The sequence below is a fragment of the Podarcis tiliguerta genome, assembly GCF_965153285.1.
Source record: "Podarcis tiliguerta genome assembly, chromosome: 12".
In the NCBI taxonomy this organism is placed as follows: Eukaryota; Metazoa; Chordata; class Lepidosauria; order Squamata; family Lacertidae; genus Podarcis; species Podarcis tiliguerta.
This window is the reverse complement of record NC_139545.1, coordinates 24,090,753-24,107,900: the sequence shown is the minus strand read 5'-3', so window position 1 is coordinate 24,107,900 and position 17,148 is coordinate 24,090,753. Positions and strand designations below refer to the sequence as shown.

The 17,148-nt window shown below is 45.9% G+C and overlaps 2 protein-coding genes across 8 annotated transcripts in view; both read right to left on the bottom strand.

Annotated features, from left to right (window-relative positions):
• The window catches only part of HOXA3 (homeobox A3), a 52,144-nt gene that overhangs the window by 10,910 nt on the left and 24,086 nt on the right, over positions 1–17,148 (bottom strand). For 3 of the 7 annotated variants that reach the window (XM_083405074.1, XM_083405073.1, XM_083405072.1), the window contains 2 exons: positions 12,613–12,791; positions 7,669–7,750 (listed from right to left, as the gene is read on the bottom strand). The exons of 1 other annotated variant lie outside the window; for it this stretch is intronic. The gene's annotated coding sequence lies outside the window, so the exon portion shown is untranslated. Of the gene's footprint in view, positions 1–2,916; positions 3,572–3,753; positions 4,013–5,544; positions 5,681–7,668; positions 7,751–12,612; positions 12,792–17,148 lie in introns of those variants that run through there. 3 more of the 7 variants (XM_083405078.1, XM_083405077.1, XM_083405075.1) reach the window with 3 other exon arrangements.
• HOXA4 (homeobox A4) lies at positions 14,540–16,980 on the bottom strand. Its single transcript, XM_083405151.1, has 2 exons — positions 16,174–16,980; positions 14,540–15,654 (listed from the first exon to the last, which is right to left on the bottom strand). Exons 1-2 carry the CDS (start codon positions 16,880–16,882, stop codon positions 15,320–15,322), a joined length of 1,044 nt encoding a protein of 347 aa, XP_083261277.1. The 5' UTR covers positions 16,883–16,980; the 3' UTR covers positions 14,540–15,319.

Sequence of the window (17,148 nt, the reverse complement as noted above, 5' to 3'; positions counted from 1 at the left end):
TTCATTTTTTTTAAAGCCACCAAAAAAAGGAGAGCAAGATGCCGGCTAAGAAACTGGGGGAGGATTTGCGTGGGGAGCAAAGCGGGTGGCAGAGAGAGAACCCCTCTCCGGAACAAATTACAGAAGACGGTCCGGGTATCCACCGCGCGCGCACCCCACTTGCCACAAAGGCGGTCTTGGGATTCCCGGCAGCGATGGCGAGGTGGGAGCGCTCTGTCACACTTCGGAATTACTTTAGGATAATTTTGTGGCGAGCAATGTTCTGATGCAGAGATAACATATTTCACCTTAGAGGTAAATCAGATAAAGGATCTGTGGTTGGAAGCGGGGGTGGATTTCTAAGCCCTGAATATTTAAATTAAATAGGCTATTTAATTTAATAAGTGAAATTACCCCCCCACCCCGAATTCTGTTCTAGGCTTTGTATCTTTTCTCTATCCAACCTGATCATTTAAAAATAAATAAATCTTACTTTTACTTTATATAGCTGCAGTTTCCTAATACTCCCCTTTCTAAGAAGCCACGATGTTTGGATTTATGCCACTGGGAGTCAAGCGGCATAAATATGTTTCCAGTTAACTGGATTATACTGGGGAATAAATGAATATCTCAGGTTGCCCCTCCCTCCCCTGAAAATCCTTTCTGCAACCTGGGGGTGGGCTGCTCACCGGAAAAACCAACAAACCAACAAACTGATACTACACTACATTTTGAACCAGGAGCTGAAGTTTGTAAACGAACATTTTCTCTTCTCTGGGTAGAAAATCCAGGGGAGTTTCGTCGATCATTTCGGCAAACAGCCCAAAGATTTCAGAATGCATTGTGAAAGAAAATATAAATATCTATATTTCCTGGGAAGAGAAAATTATTCAGAACTCCGGAATAACTATACTGCAAGAAAGCACCGAGAAGAACTACTCAACTGATTTAATTGCAGGGAGAGAGGCTTGTTTGGTACAGAGTCTTGATAAAATGCAAATCTGAGACGCTTAATACGCCGAACCTCAGCTTGGTTACTTGGAAGTAAGTACCATTGGCTTTTTATGGCATTTGCTTCCCGGTAAGGGTGTTTTGGATCTCAATGCCAGAAGTGTATCGCTTCCAACCTTAGGCAGAAGAAGCCTCTTTGGTCTCTTATCACTGTTTATCTTATCAAACCCCATATAACCGCTATTGACACTTCGTTTTGTATTTACTCAGCATATATACTGAGGATTTTAACCGGAATCATTATTATTGTTATTATTATTATTTACTTACTTTCCAACACTTGTCCACGAAAGCCCTTTTTCATATCAGGTTCAGCACTCCTATTATTTATGACTGTTTTAACTGGGTCAAAATGCACCAAAACTAGGTCATAAATCATAAGAAACCGTGGCAAAGTAATTGAGCCACAATTAAAACTTGCATTTTATTTATTTGTTTTCCCAAAGAGGTTTCGGCCTATTTGAAATCTAATTCCCCTCCCCCCTCCCCACAAAGAAAAAAAAAGTTCCCCCACCTCTTTCATATCTATCTGAAAGAGTGTATAGAGGTGCATATGTGTAAAGAGATGCCTGGACAATTTGGATCCGCTTACTTTTCATTTATTAATTTAGGATCTGGTCGGTGAACAGATCAGGGAAGGGGGGAAATATGCAATATCCGCAAGACACATTCTAGAATTAAACAACCATCATGTTCTAGATAAGGGAGTTTTATTCATAATAGAAGAAGGAGAAGAAGAAGCTTTTGCTCCTTAACCCCCAATTCTAAAATCTAACCCTGAATTGAATAATTGCAACTGGGCATTAAGAAGGGAGAGGGAGGAGGTGCAGCAGCGTGTAGGCGAGCGCTCTGCCCCTAGCCCACTGGCAACATAAATCAAAAGTCAGCACTCTGACCTTTAGCAATGCTGGGACTCAGTGGTGGATGTAATTTTATATAACATTTGTCCCCTTGTATAACACAAGCAGTGCTTTCATTCCCCCTCCCTCTTATTTGCGGTGCATCTCCCTCCATAAAACTGAATGAATAGCTGGTTAAGGCTTGGTGAGAGGTAGAGGAAATCTAACTGCGAATGTAAAGCTTTTGGAGAGAGAAATAGGTTCAAGCGCCCTCTTTTCCTTTCCAGATCCTTGCTCAATCCAACCACAGCTCCCCCCCCCCCCCCGCGCTCCAATATTCCCATTGATTTTTATGGGGTATGGATGGATGCTTTTATTCCATTCTCACAGAGAGAGAAGACAGGGAAACAGCTTGAAAATTGAGCAGGGAGAGCAGGAAAACCGCCTGGTTTCTTTCTCCTCTCCTGGAATGGTGACGATCCCACCAGTCGCGCGTTAAATGGGCCACCAGTCAACAAAATACCAGTAAGCAGCATAAATAAAATGGTAGCAGAATTGCATGCTCATCCATTTGAAAGTCCAGAATGAGAGAGAGAGAGAGAGAGAGAGAGAAAGAGAGAAAGAGAGAAAGAGAGAAAGAAAGAAAGAAAGAAAGAAAGAAAGAAAGAAAGAAAGAAAGAAAGAAGGCTCGGATCACGGTCGCGTGACGCTTCCCAAAACACACTTAAATCAGCATCAGAGGTATATAATAAACAGAACAAGCAAAAGCCCTGACTCTCTCCTCTCCTGCTTCTGTTGGGCGATTTAAATAACAACGGCCACTAAAGCATCCAGACCACAACAAAAAGCCACAACAAAGCCCAGCCACAAGAACACGCAGAAATCCAAAACCTTGGGGGGGGGGCAAATATTCTCTGATCTGTTTGTTGCAAAGCTCTCTCTCTCGCCCCCCTTCCACAAGCCCAGGGAAACAAAGGGGGGAACGAGGCTTGCCTGGTGTCCATATACACCCTTAAGCTTTTTCTCCTGACCTTTGCCTCGCCCAGCCATAAGTCACCCACGGTAAAGGAACAATCGGCGGAAATACCTTAAAATAAAATCCATCCTCTCTTTTTTTTTAAACGAAGCATCGCGTCCTAACAGTCCGGCGATAACCTTTCCATAAGGACCGAGCGCCGTAGCCCGAGTGGAAGCTCTCTCTCCGAGGGTGAGCGGGTGGGTTGGTAGTTTGGGGGGGGGGGAGGCGGCGGCGGCGGCGCTGATGGTGGATAATAGAAAGCAGTTCTTGCTCTGAACAGAAACGGAAAAAACGTAATCACGGGCGAAGCCAGTCCGGGTCTCCACTCCAAATGCCACAATAATGCGCTGTATTATGTGCTCACGTGGTCATACGTCAACTTAAATCCTTTTATTTGAAATAGGGAATCACTGAAGGAACAAGGGTTGGAAGCGCAAGCCGTGTGTGTGTGTGTGTGTGTGTGTGTGTGTTTCTCCTCCTTTCTCTTCTGTTTCTTCTCTCACCCCTCCTTACGCTTTAGCCAAGAAGGGGGGGGCACAGATTATCTTTTATTTTTTTTATCCCACTCCTCCCACGAATATTTTTCTATATACGTTTCAGACGGAAGATAGGAAGAATCAACAATTCCCCCCCCCTCTCTCTCATGTGATTACCCATAACTTTTTGAGGCTAACCAACTGGCCTCGTTCTGAAGGAGAAACTCTTCGCTGACCCTTAGAGGAAAAAGGGCAGCTGGCTCCATCCGAGATGAACTTCTGCCACTATTTCCATAAGGAAAAGCCCTTCAGTATTAAAGGGGGGGCATCCGCCATCCCACGGGCTCCTCTGTACTTCTATTGAATGGAGCTTGCTGAACACCCACGTTACAGCAGAGCCGTTGTAGGAACCCCAAAGACCCGTAATTACCTGACAAAAGGCCCGAGGATCCTCTGGTATAGAGTTGGTGGGCTTCTATACTTGTTAACACCCTAGGAGGACGTCGACGAGGAGGAGGAAGGCGTCTGCTGGCTTTGTGGTGGATCTACATTTTGCAAACTCTGTTGGGACCTTCTCTTTCAACCTGCTCTTACGCATTTCCTATGCAAGTACTTGAGTGATGTACAAAATTATAGGGTTCTGGAACGATGAAATATTTAGCGCGGAATAATGATCTAACTGTCCGGAGAGAAGGGTTTTAAAAAAAAAGAAAAAGAAAAAGCAAGCAAGAAATGAGGGGGGGGGGGAGAGATCTCACACAGGTCCCTGGAGTGAGCCTCAGAAATGAATTAATCTTTCATTTGTATGCAGATCTAAAAGCTCTCTTTTTCTTTCTGCTCAGTTTCCACAAGTTACATAGTGCTCTAACAAAGTGACCATGTCTTACAAGACAAACGTCGTTTCTACCTTAAATGCACTACGGGCCCACTTTGCCGATGGTGGTTCTGAATTTCTTGCCCGGTTTCCTATGTAACATCCCTCTCAGTTGTTCCTCCAACCAACTCTAAAGCAAGTTTCACTGTATTCTATTTCTTTCATCACTTGCATTAGGGCTCGGGGCGGGGAGAGAACCCCATTTACTATGTGTGAGCAGATGAAATGTATCGTCTGCCAGCCTTATGATCAAATTATGAGCCGTCCTATTCCTTTGACTGCAACTTAACTTTTAAGAGGTTGGTGGATTTAACCACACTAGTAACCTTCATCTCCTTCCACAACCGTGTTAAGTGGAAATGCGGGGATTTCAGGGCGCGCACAAAAAGCTCCCCTTGTCACCCAGAAGCTCTCTAGGCTCAGAGTTTTCATAAGCTCAAAGTGCCTCTGAAAGCAACTTTCTTTCTTTCTTTCTTTCTTTCTTTCTTTCTTTCTTTCTTCCCACTGAACTCAGTGGCAGAATGCCCAAAGATATATTACTTCGAAGCTACCTTTATACATTTTCCTTCCCGGAACATACCCTTTAATGGAACCAAATTACACCGCTTGATAGGACTAGAACCTGCAGAGCTTAGGCCACAAGCAACCTTAAAAAAGAAAGTGAGGGGAGTATTCAAGGGAAACTTGCAGAATAGTCATAGGCACGTCCATCACTAATAGTTCCACTGACAAATGCTAAACTTTAAACAGGGAGCACCCTTACCCAAGAGATGGATTCCTAGGCATTTAAACTAAAGTGCCTTCAGCGCAGTCAAAAGAGGCCTTCACAAGTTCTTCAGCAACAATGCAGCCAAAATTAATGGATAATGGAGCAGATGGGGGAGGTAGGCGCAGCAAATCTTCCTGAATCTCGAGTAAAACGTTATCGACTGCTTTGAGTCAGAAGCAGAAAGATGACTTTACCAAATAGAAACTACAAAGCCATAAATCATAACTCTGGGGTGCAGATTCAACTTCCACGCCTTAACGCCATCTATGAGTACATCCTTTTCCCCTTTCCTTATTTTTAAACAAGGGAAGGGCCCTTTGCTATGTAGGTCTGTATTAGTTTTAACGATCAAGTTAATGTGAAATCTGCCGTTGAACTATTAACTCCGGTGCGTATTGCATGGATAGTGAATATGTGGAGGGTTTTTTTTCTCCTAAAGAAAAGTAACTTCTTGGTGATTTATGAGGAGCTAATTCTTCAGGCTGTGCATTATAGGAGACAAGCTTGCTTCACTGGAGTCCTGGTAACTCTGCTTATTATTTCTCCTTTTCAAAACAAAAACCCACCAAAAAGCTGACCTGGAATTCATTTGCTTGGGTCGAACTTCAGAGATCTTGAATTTTGAGAAATACAAATGCGAATGGACAGGAAGGCAGCAGCCTCGCCACCCATTCTGCCTTCCTCGCGGAGGTTCTCCGTTGCCTTCATCTGTTACTTCGAGGACTGGGAAATCTGAACGCTTTTGGGAGAGCTAAAAACGCTACATTTCATTTTAGGGAACAGGGCTAGGCTGCCCCGCCTCTTTCTGCACACATAGCAGTGGAATGCATGCGGAAGAAAGAAGGCGCGGAGTAGACATGAGGTCGAGATCCAAGACACAATTACTTGGAGGGAGAGAGAGCGAGCGCTGAAATCAATGGACGTCGTTTTTCAAATGATTGGTTAGCATCCAAGTGCAACTAAGCTGTAAAGTCTCTACGAATTTGAAAGCTGCGAGGCTTAAGCATATTTACTCAGAGGTAAGTCCTATTGATTTCAGTGGGACTTTCTGCCAAGTAAATATACTGAGCAGAGAATCCTCCGAAGAAAGTGGGACTTCCCTTCCGCTATCCATGCTTAGATTACATAAAGCGATTTGTGCTTTTTGCTTTAGAGGAATTGAGTTTTGGGCTTAGTTTAAAGTTCCGTTCCGCAATACGCCTCATTTAAAACGAATGCTGATTATTAAGGTTAACCTTAAAATGTTGTGTACACGGAGAAGAAACCGAGTGAACTTCTCTGAACACTTTATGTCACGTTTATGTCTGAAAATGCAAAGCAAGGTAATCAGAGCTAGGAAATGACGTTCTCATAGAGACTCTGTTATTATCAGAGCCTGGTGTGAGTTTTTTATGTCACTAGGTTTTGGGGGGGGGGTGTTGGGTTTTTTGGGTTCCCCTTAAGTAATTTTATCTTTTTCGTTTAAGCACTAGGACAGCTGCGCTGCATCACATCTATTATCTTTTAAAGTTTGTCCAAATTTCATGCATCCTTATCAGAAAAATGGGGATATAAAATTTAAGCATTGAGTACGATTCTTAGAAAATTCTAGGCTATTTCTGGGAGGATACGGTCAGGCTATATTTCAGACACTTGGAAGTGTTTTGTATTTTAAAGTAATTTGCCCTCCCCACCCCCCTTCTTGGAATGTTGATAGTTTTAAATCAACATTTTGTCTTGAAATAGCTCAGGAAGGGGCATTCGCAGCGCCTTTTAGCAGGGAGAATTTCAACAAGCTGCTAAATCAACACAACAAGCCTTTGTAGGCTTGTAATTTATGCCTGCCGTTTAAAAGGTAGTAAACTAAACTAATTGTACTTCAGCCTCATAAAAGCAGGTAATTCTAGCAGGAAACTCAAGCGGCTCTACATATCCCTTGGTCTTCTAACGCTGGTTAATAAAAGGGGGGGGGGGAATCATATGGTGGCGTTTTAAGCGTTTTCATCGATTTTAAGAACTGAAATGAGAGAATAGTGCAAGGCACCTCTATTAGGATTAAGAGCAGTTTTCAATGAATAGATGCCGCCAATGAATATATTTCGTTTGCCTTCAGCTGGGTGTAAACGAGGCCAGCTAGAGAAAATTTTAAATTTCACTACAACAGCAAGTAAAGCAGATGCGATATCACTGATTCCTAGTAGTAGTTGCTAGCAGCCATAGAGAATACTCAGGTATTCTAAGTTGCAAAGGTGACTTTTGTTCTCATGTTCTAAACAATCTAAAGCCACCCCGGAACAGCAAACAACAAGCAGGCTATCCTACATGCAGAGCTGCTCTTAATCACGAGCCTATCCTGAGAGAGCTGGATTTTATAAGCAAAATGCATTTTCATTAAAGACTTCATTGGCTTCTCCAGCTCTTTCCAGCCCGTGTGCAACCCTCCCTGTTCTGAATGGCTCTCAAAGAATTGCTCTTACTTAGGCTCTATGTATTTCTTTGTTTGACAAGACGTGCATTCACCGACGACGAAAGATGAATTGGCGCAGTGCAGAAAATTCCAACCGATTTAGCTATTTATCAAACCCGAAGCTCACAGTAACCTTTGTAACAAGCGCTAGCAAACCGAATCCTCTTCTCTGCAATATGAAACTATTTTAAACAATTGGACAACAGATTCCTTTCTTTTCTTTTTCCCCCCCTCTTTCCACCCACAGGGTTCTTACCTCCTCGCGTTTCCAACCACCGGGCAGAATTGTTTCCAGATTGTAGGTGTCTTTAAACCGTATTTTCCGGTGCACCGGAGTGCTGTAAATAAAGAACAAGCAATAGCTAAATAAGAGAACTATAGGGGATGAGCATTATTTTCGAGACAAGACGTGGGTCAGCTGCTGAGTTGTTTTAGCAGATCCTCGTGGGTATATAATCATTAAAAGGACGCTGTTGAGTTGCGGGTTTTTTTCTTTTAGAAAAAAAACACACGTAAAAATATTGCCTTTTGCAATGGTGTATGAAATTGAAAGATAAGCTCCTTTCTTATGAAGACAACTATTCTCCCTGTGAATATCTTATAATTCCTCTTTTATGAAATGTAAGCTTCATATTCCACTGGGAAGCCTTTGTTTAGCATCATTTAATCAAGCAAGGACATTAAATACAACTGGCCACGTTCATCTCTGTTTAATGGCATAAGAATGTGACTCCTTCCTTTAAATGCAAGGCACACTTTGGTCGAAACTAGGCGCACACTTGAATCTGTGGGCCTGATCTGCCGTCCCTGAACTGTCTCCCATTGGCTGCAATTGACTTAAAAATCAGACTAGGGACAATAGCAACAAAAATAGTGTTGAAACAGGGGAGACCGACGTGTGTTGTGGGTTTAAATGGCTGTTCTTTGGTCCGTTGGCGGGAAAGTAGCTTGAAGATAAGGATATTGACTTTCTCAAAGCAATAATAATTTTATTTAAATATATTTATTAATCATTTATAGTAACAATAAGATTTTCGCCCTGCTTTCCGCAATCCACTGACAGGCCTCCCCCCCGCCCCTTTTTAAATGTCCCGCTGGATTCTCCTTCGCCTGGCTAGCAAAAGTGACTGCTAATAATTGCTTAGTGCTGTTTCTTGGAATAATGTCATCGAAGGCTTGAAAAAAAAAGTTTTAAATCTCATCTTGGGAGAACTTGGCATGATAGAATTTGCTTTTGGTAATTGGATCGTTTGGTAATGACCATTATAATTTTAGATTTGGTGCTAAGCAGGCATCTAGCAGGACAAAAGAAAGGAGAAGCTCTAAATCGCTTACTGGGGGTTTTATGGCACTCCCGCATTAGTAAGATACTTCGATTTCTGGAACTGCCCGTGGATTTTGCCAGACAGCTGCTTCTATACCAAGGAGTATTTAAGGGTATAATAATATTTCTTGCTCGCTCTCTATCCTACCAATTCTCTATTCTGGGAAACTCCTTTGGTGTTTAACGTTCAAACTACTTCCTAAACAGCCCATCGCGTGGTAAACCGTAATACAATCGAAAGTAGTAGCATACAGAACCACTTAATGTGCTTACTATTAAATCAGCATCGTGCTACTCAATAGCTTTTGGTGGTATATTTGGGAACGATTAAACTACATGCTATGATATTTTAGAGACCTCTTGGGGTGGGGGGGGAGGGCTGCTCCTTTGCAGCTTTAAAGTTAGAAAGTAGCAATGGAGCACTTAACAAAACGCCATGAGTTAAAGTGGGGGGGACCTTATCACAAAACTCTGCTATTAATTGCGGTGCTTTAACTGGGTACTAAATCGCGCTGCTTAATGATGAGTCATAGAGAAATGTGTCCATGACTTCTGTTGTCGTCCTCCCCCCCCCCCCCCTCGCCTCGCCTGCCTCTATTCCCTTCCTCACAATGCTTGCTGCTGCCGCCGCCGCCGCCGCCTCTCCGGTTTCTCTTTTTGGCCCTGCTCTGCGAGCCGGTGATTTATGAACGCCTGGCAAATTGGGGGGAAAACACACACACACAAAAAGCCAGGACTCCCGCACTGTGGCAACTTTCCACAGTGTGTGAATTAGTACTCGAACGTTATCAAATCGCCTCGCCTCGCTTTAGGTTTAATCACCAAAAAGGCATAATGCGACCACAAGGCAGCTTCGCAACAAAGATGGAACATTTCGTAAATCTCCCCGTCGCTTAAATCAAGGCTCCCCAATCAAAAAGGAAGGCAAGTGCAAACAATGAAAGGCAGTCCAGGCACACGACCGGCCTGCGCATACTTACCGACCTCATCCCCCTTATTGCTCGCTTAAGGAGTTTAAGGAGCCTTGCAAAAGATAAACCAGGTAGGCATGCTTTTTTGGGGTTTTGTTTTTTTATTAATAAAAAAAATAATAAAGTCAAAGAGGAAGTTCCCTTTCACTTCGGAAAGAATCACTCCTACTAGTGAGAACTGACCGTCACAGATCCATTCGTGAAGATCTGCATTAATTATTTAATGTCACGTGACATCCCATCCTTTCTCTCTCTCTCTCACCCCCCAACCCTCCCCTCCCCAAACCGGCTAGATTAAAATTTCAATACCCGAGAAGAACAGACACAACACCTTTATCTACCCTCGCAGTGCTTCTCTATTGCTTATTTAGGCCTCATCATCTCGCCGGTTTTTGACAGCTTTTCAGTTTCTGGGGAGATCATTTGGGCATTAATAACGCGGGGCTTGTCAGGCCCAGGCAGAATGAAGCGGCCGAGCCCCCGAATCAGTCATTTGAATTCGACTTTTTATTGTCAGTGGCAGCAGGTTGGGGCAGCAGACATGATTTGGAACCCACGCCTTTCATCACAACAGGGACCGCCTGATAAAAAGTCCTGGCGATAGGGATGTCAGGCAGGCGAGTCGCTAAGAGAACGGCCACGGCGTGGGCCATAACCCTATTTAGCCAGTATTCCCTTTGAACTGGTCGGGTGGGGTGACAACTTGACTCTTCTGAGGTCAGCAGGAGTGCTGCTACCCAGTCCTGGGAGACAAAGGTGTTTCACACCTTGGCCAGTTCCAGAAAGGAAGCAAGGCCGGCGGAAACTCGACTGGATGAGATGCAATGAGGACTGGCCAGCACTTTAGGCGCGGTGGGTTTTATCTAGAACGAGCTAGTTGCACTTAGGGCCCACCGGTTTCAGGCATTAGCAGAGCAATCCTGGCCACGTCTACTCAGAAGCAAGCCCCATTGCATGCAAGGAGGGTGGCTTCCAGGTAAGTGGGGTTAGGCTTGCAGGCTTAATGTCTGACTTGTCGCATCGATTTCAATGGCATCCAAGTGCAGGTACCTTAGGTTGGATTCAACCCAGATTTCAAGGCGCCTAACTTACAGTTGCCTGAGCATCATATAATTAAAGCACATCCCCGCTTCCCCCAAGAATCCTTGGAACCATAATTTGTTAAAGGTGCTGGGAACTGTAGTTTTCTGGAGGGGTAAACGACAGCTTTCAGGATTCTTGAAGGAGGGGTAATATGTGCTTTAAAACAGGGGGGGGGGGACTACTGCTTATTATTCATGAAACAGGCAACAGCACCAATGAGCTCAAATGGGGTCAAAGTATGAAGTTAAGAGAACTTGGCGGCCTAATGCTCCTGGGCCGCAGCATTGCCAAAGGAGTGAGTAAATTAAACTGCTCTGGAGGGAGCTGGCAATTAGCAGAACTGCAAAGCTAACATTTCCCTCAAAGCTGGGCAAGAACAATATCTACACACCTACTCCTCCTTCTCAACCTAGCCAAGCCTGCGCGCGTCAGAGATTGTCTCTGCCCGGAGAGTAGCACTTCTGTCTTAGGTGTCCATCTGTCTCTCTTGTAATGGAAGTGTAGGAAAAAGGCACTACTTTCTCTTTCTGAAACTTTCTCTTTCTTTCTGTCTGTCTTTTTTTTTTTAATGTCTCTTCTCCGCATACTATAAATCACATCCAAAACCTCGCAGTTCTTGTTTATTGGTCTTCCCGGTCGGTTCACGCTGAGGTTGCCCGGTGAAATGGTGTCACCAAGATATTGATCTGTATATTTCTGTAGTGAACAAGCTAAGCAAACCGAGGGGCACTTCTCTTAAAAGGAAAGTAGGGAGGGGAGCAGAGTTACAAGCTAGTTCTGTAGCATCTGTTGGGCATGAAAGACTTGGACCAGGAGTGTTGGAGCTTGTAGAATCGTCTGGAGGCCTGCGGCGATCATTTCACACGCTCAAAGTTAGCAAATATGAGCCTAAAGTTTGAAGATGGGTTGTGTGTATTGGGGGCAGGGGGGGGGGAGAGAGGCGAAACGGTCCTTTGCAATCCTCTAACCCTACACAGCGCCACGTACACACACACACCCTTCTGCTTACAAAATTGGGGAAAATATAGACAGCATGAGATGGAAACCAGCCAAATCCCACCAGTCTGGGCCTTCCTCCCTTCTCGTTCCCTTACATACTCAAACCCATCTCTTCCTGTAGCTGCTGCAACCCAAAATGGCCAGTCCCTTCTCCAGGAATCCACGTGGCAATCCCTCTTCAGCATTGGATGGTGGCCATGGGTGAATCCCAAAGGCAGCAATAAAATAAAAACGCAAACAAACAAACCTGCGCCGCGCATGCCACATCTCTGAGTGGGAGGAAAAGGCAAGCAGCACAATTCTAGCCCTCCTCCCTTGTTTGATTGTGGTTGGGACCCTTTCGAGCTTAGACCTTTACGCCCGAATGTTTCAAGGACTGGCATTTGCATATACTCTGTCTGAAACATGAAGGCGCTTCCACCTTTAGGATCCAGAGCCGCTTTCTTTGGTAATATACAATGAGTGTGTGTGTGTGTGTGTGTGTGTGTGTGTGAAACAGGGCAAGAGGAGCAGATTTAGGTCCAGCAGCTAGAAAGAATCCTGCCTTTAAAGGTCAAGGGTTTGATGGGTCAGTCTGCTTCTCTTAAAAAAACAATTAATGGGATAGAAAATTTGTCCTTTCGGTGAACTCTCCCCATTGCCCTCGCACAAACCAGGACAATGGTCGGGTGTAGTTTTCGAACTTATTGTTACATCGATTATGGCAGCCAAGCTAAAAAAAAAACAACCAACACCTACACATCACAGTGAAGCGCACTGCGTTTTCAAGGGGAAAGGCATAAACAGAAAAACAACAACCCCAAAAATCAAATAAAAACATTACCTTGAATGATGTTGATCTGCCACGTGCATTTTCCAGTCTTCGTTCTGTTCTCCACCCAGAAAGCATACATTTTCATGGCACAGCCAAGCGACTGTGTCTTTCTACATGAACCCATTTTCCCCAGGAAAATCCTTCGTGTCTTCTCAGACCTTTTTCCAAGAGAATGCCTTTCAGAATCGCTGTTGAATTACAAAGAAGTATTTATTGTAGGAGGTGATTAATGATTCCTAGTAAAATTGCTATTTTCAGCGTGATTTCATTTCGGGCTCGCTCTCCCCCCCCCCCCCAATGGAGAAAGAGGGGGAGGGAAAGGGGGGTGATCCAAGCGTAAGACTACGGAAGTCAGGGAAGATCCGCAATCATACTTCAATACTAATCATTGATTTAACAGTTTGGGGACACTCCTCTTGATTTTCGAGCGTCAGTGGATTTAGCAGAAGAGAATTCTCCAGGACAGACCAAACAAAGACTTTAAACAAAAAGAGGTCCATGTTAACTGGGAGGAGAGGGGGCGATATTGTTTTCCAGCCTATTCTCTTTTATTTCTTAACAACAAGCAAACAAACATGCGGGACAGGGCACTTCAAGGATATAGTAAATAAGAAAGGAAGTCCTTTGGGGTGGTTCAGTTCGACGCACACTTCCAGATTATTCACAGCAATGTTTACTTCTCTTTTGCACGGCAAGTGAGACCACAACTTTTCAAATGGCGGTGTCACCCTTCCCAGCCCAATGGACGAAGGATACATCTAAACTATCTGCTTATGCTTCCACGGCAGTTCTGCCTGAGCTGCCTACAGGCTTTCGGACTCAATGCGCCATCTAAGTCTCCAATATAAACCAGCATCGGATTATAGTTCTGGATATCAGAAAGGGCCCAGAACTGTATTCCACTCTCAGGAGGAGATTGAAGAATTGCTACTTATAAGCGTGCAACCCTAGACACACTTACCTGGAAATAAGCCTCACTGTGCAACAGTGGGACTTGCCTCGGAGTAAACATCCATGGGGGTGTAGAGTTAAACTAGCAACTTTCACCTGTACTTATTGCATGGGTTGGTTAAGCTGTTCAGAAGACACCCCCCCCCCCCAATGAACCTCCATGTCAAGGGCATCATCTGGCTTTACCATAATGTTTTGGGTGTGCGGCTTTAACGCTTCCGGTTTGTTCCCCTGCCAAAGAGCGGTGGGCCATTGCAACTCGACCCTCTTCACCCCTGTGGAAAGTTGCTGCTGCTGGAATAACCAAGGGGTCACTACTGAAGCTGCAATATGTTTAAGCATTGATAGTGCAGTGTTACTATGACTGTTATTATTCCCTTCATTCTACTGGATTAGCCCCGTTTCTCTTCACACAAGGCGGGAAAGAACTCTATTTCCCCAATGGTGTAGGCAGAGGACACATGTCATGAATGAGGATTTTGGGGGATGGACGCCTTTCTTGTTCTACACACAGTGGACTGTATCCTGTAGAAGGAGTGGCTAAGCCGAAGCGCCTCCTTAGGGAAATGGGCAGGCTGCGCAGGCCGATCCACAACTCACTTAAAACTGGGTACTTGGATGGCAGCCCATCTACAACGACACCCCAGGCAACCTGTTTCAATGGGAAATACTCCCAACTCCTGGTTTCCAAAGAGGCTTTGGTCTATGGTCCTATGTGGAAGCCAGCGTCATCGAAAACGATGTGACTTCCTTACACATAAAGTGGTTAGGGTGTTTGGGACAGAGAAACGTTACTCCTTAATAAAACTAATTCGACTATAATGCAGGTACTCGGCCTCTCCCAAGGAATGGCTTGAACAGCAGCTACACATGACATCCTCGAGAGTTTTCATGTTTAGGTCAACAAAGTCACATTCTAGGCAAATGCACGCTTCTCACGGTGTGTCTAGTGCCTTAAGTTTTATTTTTGTACAGAGAGGTGTGGTTTTGTTTTGTTTTGTTTTATTACCAGCACTGGACATTATATATACATCACACATTCACAAATGTGTACACATAGATTTCACAAACTGTACACGGACGTTTGACTATGGCAAGACACGGAGACAGAAATAGCCTTTATAGCAATATTGGTGTACTTTTCTTTTTCTTTTTTTTTATAAAAAAGTAACAAATGCACCGTCGGGGGAGGATAATGCATCACGACTACAGCAGAGACTACACTTTTTTGTTCTTATTACACAGAAAACATACTTTCTTGGTCGGTCAGGGCTGGAGGGGGCTGGGATCTCTGGGCACCTTCCCCACTCCAACTTCCAAAATACTTCCACGTCATAAGATGGCTTTGCTTCTGTCTGTAATTGAGAGTCCATGAATGTTCCACGAAACAAGACAAAGTCTATGATTTACACACACACATGTCACAAAGTCACTTATTAACATATGTTGGCACCTTAAAACATATCTGCAAAGGGTCCTTCTTAGGTACAGGATCCATCCTCAACTCGTTAATGATGCTGCAGGTGGACCGTATTTCCATAAATAAATTAAAAAAAAGAAACATGGTGGGAATGGAAAGGTCATATTTACAGAAGGTGAACACTTTGTCCAAGGTGTTTGTTTTTGGTTTTTGGTTTAAACACACGTGCCCTGTGACTGGTTCTTGTTCTGCATTTATGCCCCTTAATATAGTCCCTATGGCAAATCAAATCAGGCAGGAGCGGGACGTGTGATGGGTTAGGGCGTCTCTGCGTCTGTCGGGCCATCAGAGTGCTGCTGAGTTTGGGGTCGCCCTACCCCTGGGCGGTGGTGTCTGATGGTGCTGTGCTGACGCTTTGGCTTGCTGGCTAAGACTGGAGGGGTTGGAGGAGCGCATCTTGGTGTTGGGCAGCTTGTGGTCCTTCTTCCACTTCATCCTCCTGTTCTGAAACCAAATCTTGACCTGGCGCTCGGAGAGGCAGAGCGTGTGCGCAATCTCGATGCGTCGCCTCCTGGTCAGGTAGCGGTTAAAATGGAACTCCTTCTCCAGCTCCAGGACTTGCTGTCTGGTGTAGGCAGTTCGAGACCTTTTGGGCTCGCCTCCAGTGTAATTGGGGTTGACTGAGCGCACACAGGCGCGCACACACACGCACACACACACACACACGCACGGACACAAAGGAGAAGAAGGCAACGGAACATTATCATTATTATATAATAACTCGACACTGGGTTTAGATTAGCCACAGAAGCGGGGAAGAAAATGGTTCACAGGCTCGTGACAATAGGAGACAATTGGGGAGCCATAAAAAATGGTGACGGGCATTTGGGTTCAAGAAAAGCTTCAAAGAGACGTGGCCCAGAGCCACAGGCAGGGCGATTAAATTTATGGGGACTATAATTACTGCCCTAACAGTTTGGCGTCTCGTAAATCTCTTGATAAAGGGCCCCGAGTACAAAAGGCTTCTCACGTGTGCGTGCGCGCTTTTTTAAAATTAGGAAATGCGCCAGCACACACACATACACACGTATATGCACCCAACCTCGGAGTCCAGCCTAGCCCAGCCTCCTCCGCCTCGCCACGCACACAAACACATACAAGCCATCCCGGCTCCCCTTGGAAGAAGGTGGTCAACTCACCCGTGTTAACGTGGACCTTCTTCATCCAAGGGTACACCACCGGCTCCTTGCCTTTCAGGCCGGGCAAGCTCTTGTCCGGCAACAGCGGGCAGGCAGGGATTCCCCCGGGCGCTGTCGCCGCCGCCGCTGCTGCTTCGCAATGGCGCTGGTGGGGCTGAGGCGGTGGCGGGACGTGGCCTTGGAGCAAGGGCTGGCTCGGGGCATGGTGGCCCTTCCGCGCGGGAGTCTGTGGAGCAGGCGGTGGCGGGGGTGGCGGAGGAGGAGGCAGGGGCGGCGGAGCAGGCGGTGGCGGCGAGGCTCCGGGAGGCGGCTGCTCCTGGCCGGGAGTGGCGCTGAGGCTGCTGTAGCTATAAGGCGACTCCGGGTAGTGGTGGGGTGGCTGCGCGGGGTACAGCGCCTCGGGAGGAGGAGGCGGAGGAGGCGGCGGCGGCGGCGCTGGCGGCTGGTATCCGGGCTCCCTGCTCGGCCGCTGGTAGTAATCGGGGAGAGGCTGGCCGGGGTGAGCCTGGTGGTGCTGCTGGCGCAGGTGCTGCTGCGGCTGAGGATGGTGGTGATGGGGCTGCTGGTGGTGGGGCTGGTTCTGGTGATGGTGGTGGTAGCTGCTCCCGCCGCCGCCGCCGCCGCCGCCGCCGAGCTGCGAATATTCCTCGCAAGGAGGGAATTTGGGCTCGATGTAGTTGGAGTTTATCAAAAACGAACTCATGGTCATTAATTTGTGAAGTGCAAAAATACTAATTTTTCTCGCGTTGTCGTTTTTCTGGGCTCGAGGAGGCCCCTCCCCTCCTCCCCCTTCTTCCTTCCTTCCCTCCCTCCCTCTTCCTCCTCCTCCAACCCCCCTTGCTGCTGTTGTCAAGCGCCTGCTGCCAAAGTTTGGGCCTCCGCTCCCCCCTTCCTTTCCAGTTCCCACCCCAAGAGCCTGGAACACACGCGCGCGCAAACACACACACACACACAAACCAGTGCCACCCCCACCAC

Coding starts and splice junctions, on each gene's coding strand:
- HOXA4 (XM_083405151.1), bottom strand. CDS start 16,882: ATGACCATGAGTTCGTTTTTGATAAACTCCAACTACATCGAGCCCAAA. Junction 15,655..16,173: donor GAAGGTCCACGTTAACACGG/GTGAGTTGACCA, acceptor GTGTGCGCTCAG/TCAACCCCAATTACACTGGA.